This window comes from Oncorhynchus clarkii, chromosome 3 (genome assembly GCF_045791955.1).
Source record: "Oncorhynchus clarkii lewisi isolate Uvic-CL-2024 chromosome 3, UVic_Ocla_1.0, whole genome shotgun sequence".
Lineage (NCBI taxonomy): Eukaryota > Metazoa > Chordata > Actinopteri > Salmoniformes > Salmonidae > Oncorhynchus > Oncorhynchus clarkii.
The window spans coordinates 10,287,404-10,302,495 of NC_092149.1; the positions used below are offsets into that span (position 1 = coordinate 10,287,404).

The window sequence follows — 15,092 nt, forward strand, 5'->3', positions numbered from 1 at the left end:
TGGCATGGGAGGAAACCAGGTAACTAGAACTGCCATGGCATGGGAGGAAACCAGGTAACTAGAACTGCCATGGCATGGGAGGAAACCAGGTATCTGGAACTGCCATGGCATGGGAGGAAACCAGGTAACTAGAACTGCCATGGCATGGGAGGAAACAAGGTAACTAGAACTGCCATAGCATGGGAGGACACCGGGTAACTAGAACTGCCATAGCATGGGAGGAAACCAGGTAACTAGAACTGCCATAGCATGGGAGGAAACCAGGTAACTAGAACTGCCATGGCATGGGAGGAAACCAGGTATCTAGAACTGCCATAGCATGGGAGGACACCGGGTAACTAGAACTGCCATGGCATGGGAGGAAACCAGGTAACTAGAACTGCCATGGCATGGGAGGAAACCAGGTATCTAGAACTGCCATGGCATGGGAGGAAACCAGGTAACTAGAACTGCCATGGCATGGGAGGAAACCAGGTATCTGGAACTGCCATGGCATGGGAGGAAACCAGGTAACTAGAACTGCCATGGCATGGAAGGAAACCAGGTATCTGGAACTGCCATGGCATGGGAGGAAACCAGGTATCTAGAACTGCCATGTTATGGGAGGAAACCAGGTATCTAGAACTGCCATGTTATGGGAGGAAACCAGGTATCTAGAACTGCCATGTTATGGGAGGAAACCAGGTATCTGGAACTGCCATGGCATGGGAGGAAACCAGGTATCTAGAACTGCCATGGCATGGGAGGAAACCAGGTAACTAGAACTGCCATGGCATGGGAGGAAACCAGGTAACTAGAACTGCCATGGCATGGGAGGAAATCAGGTAACTAGAACTGCCATGGCATGGGAGGAAACCAGGTAACTAGAACTGCCATGGCATGGGAGGAAACCGTAACTGATCAACTGAGGACAGGACAACAGTAATGAGATTACCTTTGGTGTTTATCATAGTGACATTAACCTAAGCAACTTCTCTGACCTCAGAGGAGAGAGATACAATGTGAATGACATAAGAGAGAGAGGTCTCTTGTCTTCCCGTCTGACCGTGTGTCGTCCCCTGTAGGTGTTCAGCTACACGGCCAATAAAGAGATAAGGACAGATGACCTGTGTCTAGACGTGTCCAAACTCAACGGTCCTGTCATGATGCTCAAGTGTCATCACCTCAAAGGAAACCAGCTCTGGGAGTATGACCCCATGGTATGTCTGTCTGTCAACAGTAAACAACCCCTCCTTGTCTTTTCTTACTACCACTGACCCTGCTGAGTGTGCTAGTTGTTGTTTTACCTAGCTACCTTAAAGTAACTGTCAAGTGTTTCCACATTTCTATTAAATATGTCATATAATTCATTACAATATGAGTGAAATATATAGTTTTCCTTCCAATTTTTTATTTATGAAGTATGATATAAAGCTGATTTTCTGTATTGGAATGGTGTGGCCCTACCCCAACAACTGAATGGTGTGGGCGTATACAAGTCATTCAAATTATTCACGCGAGTAGATCGCTGATTGGCCAGTGCATCCTCAGGAGGATGACATCATCATCAATGAGGAAATAGCACGCATTTTTTTAAACTGTCTTTTTGACATACCAGATTGAAGTGTTTTTTCTTTAATTTTATGCTTTGGCCACATGAATATAGGATGAGTCCACAACATATGGGTATGAGTTATCAGAATATTCACTTTTAAAAGTCAGATTTTCACAGGACAGTTACTTTAAGATGAATGCACTTTTAAACAGTAAGTTGCTCTGGGTAAGAGCGTCGCTAAATGACTCAAATATATTAAAAAAAAAATGTTTCTCTGTCTGTTGTGTCTGTAGAAGTTGACCCAGGTCTGTTTCTCTGTTGTCTCTGTAGAAGTTGCCTCAGGTCTGTTTCTCTGTTGTGTCTGTAGAAGTTGATCCAGGTCTGTTTCTCTGTTGTCTCTGTAGAAGTTGACTCAGGTCTGTTTCTCTGTTGTCTCTGTAGAAGTTGACCCAGGTCTGTTTCTCTGTTGTCTCTGTAGAAGTTGACCCAGGTCTGTTTCTCTGTTGTCTCTGTAGAAGTTGACTCAGGTCTGTTTCTCTGTTGTCTCTGTAGAAGTTGACCCAGGTCTGTTTCTCTGTCTGTTGTCTCTGTAGAAGTTGACCCAGGTCTGTTTCTCTGTTGTCTCTGTAGAAGTTGACTCAGGTCTGTTTCTCTGTTGTCTCTGTAGAAGTTGCCTCAGGTCTGTTTCTCTGTTGTCTCTGTAGAAGTTGCCTCAGGTCTGTTTCTCTGTTGTCTCTGTAGAAGTTGACCCAGGTCTGTTTCTCTGTTGTCTCTGTAGAAGTTGACTCAGGTCTGTTTCTCTGTTGTCTCTGTAGAAGTTGCCTCAGGTCTGTTTCTCTGTTGTCTCTGTAGAAGTTGCCTCAGGTCTGTTTCTCTGTTGTCTCTGTAGAAGTTGATCCAGGTCTGTTTCTCTGTTGTCTCTGTAGAAGTTAACCCAGGTCTGTTTCTCTGTCTGTTGTCTCTGTAGAAGTTGACCCAGGTCTGTTTCTCTGTTGTCTCTGTAGAAGTTGATCCAGGTCTGTTTCTCTGTTGTCTCTGTAGAAGTTAACCCAGGTCTGTTTCTCTGTCTGTTGTCTCTGTAGAAGTTGACCCAGGTCTGTTTCTCTGTCTGTTGTCTCTTTAGAAGTTGACCCAGGGCTGTTTCTCTGTCTGTTGTGTCTGTAGAAGCTGACCCAGGTCTGTTTCTCTGTAGAAGTTGACCCAGGTCTGTTTCTCTGTCTGTTGTGTCTGTAGAAGTTGACCCAGGTCTGTTTCTCTGTTGTCTCTGTAGAAGTTGACCCAGGTCTGTTTCTCTGTTGTCTCTGCAGAAGTTGACTCAGGTCTGTTTCTCTGTTGTCTCTGCAGAAGTTGACTCAGGTCTGTTTCTCTGTTGTCTCTGCAGAAGTTGCCTCAGGTCTGTTTCTCTGTTGTGTCTGTAGAAGTTGACCCAGGTCTGTTTCTCTGTTGTCTCTATAGAAGTTGACCCAGGTCTGTTTCTCTGTCTGTTGTCTCTGTAGAAGTTGACTCCGGTCTGTTTCTCTGTTGTGTCTGTAGAAGTTAACCCAGGTCTGTTTCTCTGTTGTCTCTGTAGAAGTTGACCCTGATCCACGTCAATAGTAACCAGTGTCTGGACAAGGCCAGTGAGGAGGACAGCCAGGTGCCCAGCGTCAGAGACTGTACACACACTCGCTCTCAACAGTGGCTGCTGCGCAACGTCACGCTGCCTGAGATCTTCTGACCGCCGCCTACCCACACACACATACACACACACACACACTGACGGAAAGAGAGAGAGAGTGAGAGGAGGGAAGAGGAGGAGGGCAGAAGGGACAGTCCACGCTGAATGGGATGAAGCAGGGCCCTTCTATGGTGTCTGGGAGAGGGAACATGTTTGGACTCAATGGAGGAGAGACTCATACTTTTATGAAGAGAGACTGGTGATCTTTTAAAGAGAGAGACCCGCTCCTGGAGAGACATGTTGTTAAAGAGAGAGAGAGACTCACAGAGAGGACTTCCATGGACAAGGCAGTCTCCCCAACGCTGCAAACTCATCACTTATGTTTACCTGACTGTGTGCGTGTGCGTGTGTGTGTGTGTGTGTGTGTGTGTGTGTGTGTGTGTGTGTGTGTGTGTGTGTGTGTGTGTGTGTGTGTGTGTGTGTGTGTGTGTGTGTGTGTGTGTGTGTGTGTGTGTGTGTGTGTGTGTGTGTGTGTGTGTGTGCGCAAATGCGTTCTCAAGTAAAGGTGGCTCATTAGTGAAAACATTTTTTTCATTGAGTTTTGACTCTGTTGAACTCATATGAAGGAAGGGTGTGTGTGTGTGTGTGTATGTGTGTTTGAGCGAGTATGTGTGTACATGTGTTGGGATATGCCCTCCTGTTGCAGTATTGTATGACTGTGCATGTATGAGGACAGCCCCATACAGACACCTAGCAGTGTCTGTCTCCCTCTAGTGTTCCTCCCCTGAGTTGCAGCCTAAAGAGGGACTCGGAGAGAGGAGATGGAGACAGAGAGGGAGGGGGGACACAGAGAGAGGAGATGGAGACAGAGAGGGAGGGGGGACTCAGAACTCTCCAGAGAAGCACCGAGGAACAATGCGCTGAACCACAAACTGAACTGAATCCCTAATTGACAGACCTGTACTCCTACAGACAGATATAGAGACAGAAATAATATGTTTGTGATATACTGAGATTTCTATGTAGACTTTTTTACATGTCTTTGTTTATTACTGTGAGAGTTCCACAGAGCAGCGACTGTAGTTTATCTGTCTGTTTATGTCTTTAAGGTAAAGTGTTTAACATAGAGCTAATACGGCTGCTGGTTGACGTTGCCCTTAGTCACAGATCAAGAATCAGCTTACCCTCCCCTAATCCTAATGTTAACCATTATGGGTAGGAAACAAGAACTGATCTTAGATCAGTGTCAGGAGGCAACCTGATCCTCCTCCGCTAATACACACGTGTACACACACGGCCCTGGGCCTCTGCATATCTAATGTGATGGATCTAATGATCACAGTAACACACAGACACACACATAAATAATCCCACATACAAACACAGGTTACACACATACAGAAATAAACACACATACAAACACAGGTTACACACAAGCAAACAGAAATAACACACATTCGAACACAGGTTACACACGTACACACATACACAAACAGAAATCAACACACATACAAACACAGGTTACACACGTACACACATACACAAACAGAAATATCACACATTCAAACACAGGTTACACACGTACACACATACACAAACAGAAATCAACACACATACAAACACAGGTTACACACGTACACACATACACAAACAGAAATATCACACATTCAAACACAGGTTACACACATACAGAAATAACACACAAGCTGAACTAGACTGTCACTTTAATCTTCTCTATCATATCTTCTTCCTGAAGACGTCCTGATAAAACACTCCAATGGCTCCATCCTCCATGGTGTGTGTGTGTGTGTGTGTGTGTGTGTGTGTGTGTGTGTGTGTGTGTGTGTGTGTGTGTGTGTGTGTGTGTGTGTGTGTGTGTGTGTGTGTGTGTGTGTGTGTGTGTGTGTGTGTGTGTGTGTGTGTGTGTGTGTGTGTGTGTGTGTGTGTGTGTGTGTGTGGCGCTAACTCCATGCTAACCCCAGCCCGTCAACTCCACTCTTATCAGCACATCAGTTTAATGCGGTTTCTATATCACTGAACAGCACAGTGGAGCTGCATAGACTGTCCAGAGGTCAGTTAAGGGCAGTATCTCTGTTTCATACATTGACTTCTATGCTTTGTATGGTTAGAATAATATGGAGGTGGTTCAGGAATGCAGTAAGTGTTTGATCATGAATGTGGGAGAGAGATGTAAAGGTGTCCCACAGTATCACACTCCATAACCACTTATATATTTCTGGTCAACACAGACCTCTACTCATATCACTCCTTTACTTAACATCTCAACACCTTTCTGCTCATATCACTCCTTTACTTAACATTTCAACACAGACCTCTCTACTCATATCACTCCTTTACTTAACATCTCAACACCTTTCTGCTCATATCACTCCTTTACTTAACATTTCAACACAGACCTCTGCTCATATCACTCCTTTACTTAACATTTCAACACAGACCTCTGCTCATATCACTCCTTTACTTAACATCTCAACACCTTTCTGCTCATATCACTCCTTTACTTAACATTTCAACACAGACCTCTGCTCATATCACTCCTTTACTTAACATCTCAACACCTTTCTGCTCATATCACTCCTTTACTTAACAGTTCAACACAGACCTCTGCTCATATCACTCCTTTACTTAACGTTCCACTTATCATTTTGGTTAACCTCTTCTTTTTAGTTGTTTTTTGTATCACACGCTTTTATCAGTTTGCCAGTCTGAGAGATGACGTCTATCATTAACTATTTCAACCTCCTCTGTTGGGGGAGGGGTTTACACACGGTTCTGACATTTCATTGGCTCATCTTTGCTGTGGAGGTGGGTGGGGGGGGCTTTACTTGACGGATTCATGTTTGATTGAATGACTGTACGATAAAGATGTGTGATTTCTGATTGGTGGGTTTTGACTGTGAGACGGGCGAGGACTGTTTGTATGTAAAGGATCGACTCTTGTCGGGGAGGGGTGGGGTTTGTTTGATTGACAGCTGTATGAGTTATATCCAGACTTCCACACTGAGCTGTTTCAAACGTTGTAGAAATAAAAGTCAGAACGTTTACAGAACACCACAACGACAACATGGACTCCTGTCTCTCTCTTTACTCACATATTCATGAGACAACAGATTATCTTGAACTCCGCCAGTGATCAGTCCACCAGTGATCAGTCCAGTAGTGATCAGTCCATTAGTGATCAGTCCACCGGTGATCAGTCCATCAGTGATCAGTCCACCAGTGATCAGTCCATCAGTGATCAGTCCACCAGCGATCAGTCCATCAGTGATCAGTAACACACATTCAGGAGAGTAGCTCTGCAGGAACAGGGTTGGAGTTAAACCCTACAGGAGGGTAGCTCTCCAGGAACATGGTTGGAGTTAAAACCTACAGGACTGTATCTCTCCAGGAACAGGGTTGGAGTTACAACCTACAGGACTGTATCGCTCCAGGAACAGGGCTGGAGTTAAAATCTACAGGAAAGTAGCTCTCCAGGAACATGGTTGGAGTTAAAACCTACAGGACTGTAGCTCTCCAGGAACAGGGTTGGAGTTAAAATCTACAGGAAAGTAGCTCTCCAGGAACATGGTTGGAGTTAAAACCTACAGGACTGTAGCTCTCCAGGAACATGGTTGGAGTTATAACCTACAGGACTGTAGCTCTCCAGGAACAGGGTTGGAGTTAAAACCTACAGGACTGTAGCTCTCCAGGAACATGGTTGGAGTTATAACCTACAGGACTGTAGCTCTCCAGGAACAGGGTTGGAGTTAAAACCTACAGGAGGGTAGCTCTCCAGGAACAGGGTTGGAGTTAAAACCTACAGGAGGGTAGCTCTCCAGGAACATGGTTGGAGTTAAAACCTACAGGAGGGTAGCTCTACAGGAACAGGGTTGGAGTTATAACCTACAGGACTGTAGCTCTCCAGGAACAGGGTTGGAGTTATAACCTACAGGGCTGTAGCTCTCCAGGAACATGGTTGGAGTTCAAACCTACAGGACTGTAGCTCTACAGGAACAGGGTTGGAGTTAAAACCTACAGGACTGTAGCTCTCCAGGAACATGGTTGGAGTTATAACCTACAGGACTGTATCTCTCCAGGAACAGGGCTGGAGTTAAAACCTACAGGGCTGTATCTCTCCAGGAACAGGGTTGGAGTTAAAACCTACACGACTGTATCTCTACAGGAACAGGGTTGGAGTTATAACCAACAGGACTGTAGCTCTCCGGGAACAGGGTTGGAGTTAAAACCTACAGGACTGTATCTCTACAGGAACAGGGTTGGAGTTATAACCTACAGGACTGTAGCTTTCCAGGAACAGGGTTGGAGAGCCCTGGTTTATACCCAAGTGTTCTTGCTGCTTAGATCTATATAATAGCAGATCAGATTTACTATATAGCGATGTTTTGCTGAGCCTGAGATAACTATTAGGCCAATGAAACAGCCACCCTGTGTACCTATACAGTAAAACAATGGCAGAGGCCAGATTGTGGATATGGTGCCATCTCTGACACTTAACCATGAAATGCTGGTGGTTTTAGCGTTGATAGCGAAGCACGGTTCCAGTTCCAGTCCAGAGATGCTGAATCCAGATATTACCACAGATCTTTCTGATGTCAAGAGTATTTTCATTAAAGCACTTCTCTATTTCTTTCATAGTTATAGAAGACACAACAGCCTCTATAATGAGTCTCTGTGGAGGGAGAGGAGTGGCGTACTGCCTCTAAAAGTCTCTGGGGAGAGAGAAGAGGGGGTACTGCCTCTAAAAGTCTCTGGGGAACATGACACTAACGATGAAGTTAAAAGATTGTTAAGACTCTAACTTGAAATATCTATTTAATTTTTATATTTGTTGTCTCAATAGTTGGTTGAAGACAATGTCATCACTTTTGTGAAAAATTAGTTGAGGTTTGGAGGACTGAGTCAGAAGCAGAATGAGAAAGTGGTTGACAGTGCAGATGAGAAGCAGAGCTTGCTGACATACTGGAGAAAAGAGCCTTTAGTTTAAGTTTAGTTTGTGAAACTTTGATATCACATACCCCTTGATATTATTTGTAAGTATCTTATAAAATGTTTTAGGTATATGTCCTCGTAAATCTAATTTGCATAATATAAAAAACACAATCCGTCAGTTTAAACTAGAAATATAATTGTTTTTTGCATCTCAATCCACTGCATCTGCCTATGTCCCACTTCCAATCTGCGGTGAAAGGTGACAGAGCTGGAGTAGTGTTTGTCAGACCATCGGTCTTCTCACAAAATCGTCTGTGGTCTAAATGGTTTGGCCTACAAACTATTATTTCCTTTATGGAAAGGAATGAATAAGAATATGTACATATAAATATATGGATGAGCGATGGCCGAACAGCATAGGCAAGATGCAGTAGATGATATAGAGTACAGTAAAAACATATGAGATGAGTAATGTAGGGTATGTAAACATTATATGAAGTGGCATTGTTAAAAGTGACTAGTGAGACCTTACAGTGAAATGCTGAATACAACAGGTGTAGTAGACCTTACAGTGAAATGCTGAATACAACAGGTGTATGTAGACCTTACAGTGAAATGCTGAATACATCAGGTGTAGTAGACCTTACAGTGAAATGCTGAATACAACAGGTGTAGTAGACCTTACAGTGAAATGCTGAATACAACAGGTGTATGTAGACCTTACAGTGAAATGCTGAATACAACAGGTGTAGTAGACCTTACAGTGAAATGCTGAATACAACAGGTGTAGTAGACCTTACAGTGAAATGCTGAATACAACAGGTGTATGTAGACCTTACAGTGAAATGCTGAATACAACAGGTGTAGTAGACCTTACAGTGAAATGCTGAATACAACAGGTGTATGTAGACCTTACAGTGAAATGCTGAATACAACAGGAGTAGTAGACCTTACAGTGAAATGCTGAATACAACAGGTGTAGTAGACCTTACAGTGAAATGCTGAATACAACAGGTGTATGTAGACCTTACAGTGAAATGCTGAATACAACAGGTGTAAACCTTACAGTGAAATGCTGAATACAACAGGTGTATGTAGACCTTACAGTGAAATACTGAATACAACAGGTGTAGTAGACCTTACAATGAAATGCTGAATACAACAGGTGTAGTAGACCTTACAATGAAATGCTGAATACAACAGGTGTAGTAGACCTTACAATGAAATGCTGAATACAACAGGTGTAGTAGACCTTACAGTGAAATGCTGAATACAACAGGTGTAGTAGACCTTACAGTGAAATGCTGAATACAACAGGTGTTTGTAGACCTTACAGTGAAATGCTGAATACAACAGGTGTAAACCTTACAGTGAAATGCTGAATACAACAGGTGTTTGTAGACCTTACAGTGAAATGCTGAATACAACAGGTGTAGTAGACCTTACAGTGAAATGCTGAATACAACAGGTGTTTGTAGACCTTACAGTGAAATGCTGAATACAACAGGTGTATGTAGACCTTACAGTGAAATGCTGAATACAACAGGTGAAATGCTTACTTACAGGCTCTAACCAACAGTGCAAAAAAGGTATTAGGTGAACAATAGGTAGGTAAAGATATAAAACAACAGTAAAAAATACAGGCTATATACAGTAGCGAGGCTAAAAATGTAGCGAGGCTACATAGAGACACCGGTTAGTCAGGCTGATTGAGGTGGTATGTATATATGGTTAAAGTGGCTATGCATATATGATGAACAGAGAGTAGCAGTAGCGTAAAAGAGGGGTTGGCGGGTGGTGGGACACAATGCAGATAGCCTGGTTAGCCAATGTGCAAGAGCACTGATAAACAGAGAGTAGCAGCAACGTAAAAAAAGAGGGGTTGTGGGGGGCACACAATGCAAATAGTCTGGGTAGCCATTTGATTACCTGTTCAGGAGTCTTATGGCTTAGGGGTAAAAACTGTTGAGGAGCCTTTTAGTCCTAGACTTGGCACTCCAGTACCACTTGCCATGGGGTAGTAGAGAGAACAGTCTATAACTGGGGTGGTTGGGGTCTTTGACAATTGTTAGGGCCTTCCTCTGACACTGCCTGGTGTAGAGGTCCTGAATGGCAGGCAGCTTAGCCCCAGTGATGTACTGGGCCGTACGCACTACCCTCTGTAGTGCCTTGCGGTCAGAGGCCGTGCAGTTGCCATACCAGGCAGTGATGCAACCAGTCAGGATGCTCTCGATAGTGCAGCTGTAGAACCTTTTGAGGATCTCAGAACCCATACCAAATCTCTTTAGTTTCCTTAGGGGGAATAGGCTTTGTCGTGCCCTCTTCACGACTGTCTTGGTGTGTTTGGACCATTCTAGTTTGTTGTTGATGTGGACACCAAGGAACTTGAAGCTCTCAACCTGCTACACTACAGTCCCGTCGATGAGAATGGGGGCATGCTAAGTTCTCCTTTTCCTGTAGTCCACAATCATCTCCTTAGTCTTGGTTACGTCGAGGGATAGGTTGTTACTCTGGCACCACGGAGTGTGGTGGATGTTAGTGATGGCTGTTTGGCACTCAATGTTAGTGATGGCTGTTTAACAGTCTGATGGCCTTGAGATAGAAGCTGTTTTTCAGTCTCTCGGTCCCTGCTTTGATGCGCCTGTACTGACCTCGCCTTCTGGATGATAGCGGGGTGAACATGCAGTGGCTCGGGTGGTTGTTGTCCTTGATGATCTTTTTGGCCTTCCTGTGACATCAGATAGATTAGTTTAGTTTAGTTTATTTTTTTATTTTTACAGGGACAGTGCACATTAATCAACGTTTCAGTAAAAGTGCTGGTTTTAGCCAGCCGGCTAATTTTCAACCGCAGTCCCTGGGCAGGTTATTAAAAACAATTACAATAAAGACAATAGCAGCATAGAACAAGCAAGACATAGCAACATAGGACAAGCAAGACATAGCAACATAGGACAAGCAAGACATAGCAACATAGGACAAGCAAGACATAGCATACAGACAGAGCAACATAGGACAAGCAAGACGTAGCATACAGACAGAGCAACATAGGACAAGCAAGACGTAGCATACAGACAGAGCAACATAGGACAAGCAAGACGTAGCATACAGACAGCAACATAGGACAAAAAGCAGCAAGACAAAATTCATAAAAGCAACAAAGTGTTTCCACACCTCACAAGCTACAGACAACAGACCACATGGAAAGCGGCAACACACAGCTAAGGACCATGTTCACAAATCTGATTGACCTTTAGCCATGTCTTCAAGCATTTTGTGAAAGTGTGATATGTGGTGCAGTTATGTGTGTCTGATGGCAGTGTATTCCAGACATGAGAAGCTCTCACAGAGAATGCAGATTTACTAAAGGTGCTTTTCCTTAGGGGAACTATCCAGTCACCTCTCATGGCAGACCTTGTGGATCTGCTGCCATATGTCTGGGTTTTCTGTTTAACAAAAATATTGAGTGGAGGGGGAGCCAGGCCATTAAGGATCTTGAATACAAGACATGCGTCGGTGTATTGCACAAGATTTTCCCAACTCAAGAGCTCATGCTTTCTAAGGATGTGACAATGATGATGGCTATTGGGCTTCCTATCAAGCACTTTGAGAGCCTGTTTGTAGACAGACTGAATAGGTTTTAATGTTGTACAGCAAGCTTGGGCCCAACTACTATCATAGATTTGAAGTACAGTTTTGCTACCTCTGTAGTCAAACAATTTCGTATAAATCGGAAATTAGCTAGGTTGAATTTGGTTATTTGAATTACCTTTTTCACATGCTTTTTAAAAGAGAGGTTGGAATCAAGTATGATGCCAAGGTACTTAAAATCGGATACCACCTGGAGCTTCTCCCCTGACACATAGACATCTGGCTCTGTAGCATCTGTTGCCCTCTTTGTGAAGAACATGCAAACAGTTTTTTTTCACATTGAGATGCAAACACGAGTCACTGAGCCACTTTGTAACCTGGACCATTACAGTAGTGAGTTCTTGTGCAGCTTGTTGTTTGCTCTTTGCATGCACATATATCACTGTATCATTTGCATACATTTGAACTTCAGACCCAGTACAGACAGAAGGCAGATCATTAATGTACAGGCTGAACAGGAGGGGCCCCAGTATTGACCCTTGGGGCACGCCCACATCATAGCTACGAGTGGGCGACTCTGACACACTGAGTTCTGCCTTCAAGGTATGAATTCATCCATCTCAAGGCATCAGGGGAAAAGTTGAACTTGGACAATTTTGTGATGAGAATCTCATGGTTAACAGTATCAAAAGCCTTCCTTAGGTCCAGAAACACAGCCCCAACAGCACCCCCTTTGTCCATCTTGGACTTCACATTTTCCAGAAGAAAGCAGTTGGCCGTTTCTGTGGAGTGTTTCGCTCTGAAGCCAAACTGCATGGAGTGTAATGTGAAGGGGCTGTTGTTGAGGTGGGCAATCAGTTGTTCTGCTACACACTTTTCAACAACCTTTGACACCACAGGTAGTATACTAATGGGCCTGTAGTTACTCACGTCAGCAGGGTCGCCTGATTTAAAGATGGCCGTTATTATGGCCGACTTCCATACCCTTGGAAACACACCGAGACCAATAGATGTGTTGGTGACCTTAGTAATGGGGCCAATGAGTGACTCTTTGTAGTTTTTAAGAAAGGTAGAGTCCATCCCAAACACATCTGCTACAGATGATGCATCTGTAAAAGTTTGTGAGTGTTTATGGTGACAAGCCAAATTTCTTCAGCCTCCTGAGGTTGAAGAGGCGCTGTTGCGCCTTTTTCACCACGCTGTATGTGTGGGTGGACTATTTCAGTTTGTCCGTGATGTGTACGCCGAGGAACTTAACTTCCCACCTTCTCCACTACTGTCCCATCGATGTGGATAGGGGGGTGCTCCCTCTGCTGTTTCCTGAAGTCCATGATCATCTCCTATGTTTTGTTGACGTTGAGTGTGAGGTTATTTTCCTGACACCACATTCCGAGGGCCCTCACCTCCTCCCTGTAGGCCGTCAGGTTGTTGTTGGTAATCAAGCCTACCACTGTAGTGTCGTTGAGTTGGAGGCGTGCATGGCCATGCAGTCATGGGTGAACAGGGAGGACAGGAGTGTTCACATGTTCATCAACAACAATGTGAATCTGATGGATAAAAAGGGAACTAGCACCAGAAGCAAAGATATACCTGCAATCCTTCACAACAGTGCAGTGGACAAGGCCTTGTAGAGTTAGAATGGACACCTGGACTTGTTCCTCCGCTTCTTTCTGGGCCTCTCACTGGATTCCAACCACTTTATGCTGCGAGGCCTTTTGAGTAAATCAAGGAGAAGATCAGAGAGAATCCCTCTCCAGGGCGGAGCATCAATCTTTTCCACTGTCTGAGTTGAATGACCATTCACTGGTAGAGATCCAAAGCTATGTGAGCTCAGGAAGTCTCTCTAAAGAAGAACTTCACTGACATGTAATCACTGTCTGTTCTCCAAGTGTACAACATGACTCTGAGTGCTGGTTAATATCAGCACTGAAGAAATGGAAGTCTTGGGAAGATCAACACCTTATGTAAACCTGAGTAAATCATTTTTTGTTGTTCCTTGCTTTAGCAAACTGGACATGGAGAAATGTTGTTGAAACAATTGAACCGACATATGGAACGTTTACAGTGAATGTAGTCTCCGCAAATGCAGAAAATTGCCTTTAAATTTCAATCTCGCTGCTCTTCCTTGATGCAGATTTAATCTAGGCACAAAAGTTTCCCATTTGAACACATTCTGGTAATAGGAGCAAGGCATCACAATGAAATCTAAATGAACCCATGAAAAAAGTATAAGTACAATAATAAGAATGTTGACATATTTTGTTTCATCAGATGCCTGTGAGCTCACACCAGACTTCAACACCAGACATCCAGCGCTCTTTCTGACAGAAGGAAACAGAAAGATGGTGTACATAACAGACAAATGGACTGACTATCCTGAGCACCCAGAGAGGTTAAACCAGTGGTCTCCGATGCTGTGTAGAGAGCCTCTTTCTGGGCGCTGCTACTGGGAGGCAGAGTGGGAGGGTTATGGGGCTTATGTAGGGCTGACATATAGAAGACTTGTTAGGAAAGGAGGGAATAATGACTGTGTGATTGGCTACGATAAAAAGTCCTGGAATTTGTACTGCAATGACAAGTCCTATGATGCCTTTCATAACATAAAGATCACCCCCATCCTTTAACCATCCTCCAGCTCCCGCAGAGTAGGAGTGTACCTGGATTGGCAAGGTGGTACCCTGTCCTTCTACAGTGTTTCCTCTGACACACTGACCCACCTGCACACATTCCACGCCACCTTCACTGAGCCACGTTATGTGGTGCTATGGCCTTGACTCAGCTATTACCCTGTGCAGAGTAAGACAGTTCTGAGTCCTCAGGCAAGTCACCTCCTGCTCCAGCACACATGTTCTAGTCCTGTTTATACCTGGAGCTATAACATAGCTTTGTCCTGATCTTGTCCACATTCTGATTGTGCCTACATTTTTAGACAGGTGTAGACAATCAAAAAACACATTACCTGATTGTGATCAGATCTTCCTTCCCACCTCCGGAGGCAGACAGGCACCCACTGTGTCTGAATATCTTTACAAGTGTAGATGTATCTGGACACTAAAACCATTTATATCATCATCATCCCACCCTCTAAATCAGGCCCCCTTTTGAAGGCCCTCGGATCAACCCTAAAAAAACTAAACCTAATGAACTCAGTCGGGTTCTCAACTTACTGTCAAATAGTAGAATACAAGAGACCATTTCAAAATCATTTGCATACAAGAAGGGACGAGGAAATCTGGTCACTATGCCGACACAGTGGACGGATGAGAGACACATTTTAATACCATGTGTAGATGCATATCTGACAAAGTGGGCACAATCTGAAAGTGGACAAGGACTTGTTGGAACATGGACACAACCTGACTT

The 15,092-nt window shown here is 44.0% G+C and overlaps 1 protein-coding gene across 2 annotated transcripts in view; it reads left to right on the top strand.

The window, feature by feature from the left end:
- The window catches only part of LOC139387613 (polypeptide N-acetylgalactosaminyltransferase 1-like), an 80,027-nt gene extending 73,752 nt beyond the window's left edge, over nt 1-6,275 (top strand). The window contains exons 13-15 of one of the 2 annotated variants that reach the window (XR_011629199.1): nt 1,065-1,199; nt 3,105-4,616; nt 4,659-6,275. Coding sequence is in view for 1 of the 2 variants with exons in the window: in XM_071133986.1 (XP_070990087.1) it covers nt 1,065-1,199; nt 3,105-3,251 (282 nt within the window). In the remaining variant the exon portion in view is untranslated. Of the gene's footprint in view, nt 1-1,064; nt 1,200-3,104 lie in introns of both variants that reach the window. The other variant, XM_071133986.1, reaches the window with a different exon arrangement.
- Nucleotides 6,276-15,092: the final 8,817 nt, after the last annotated feature.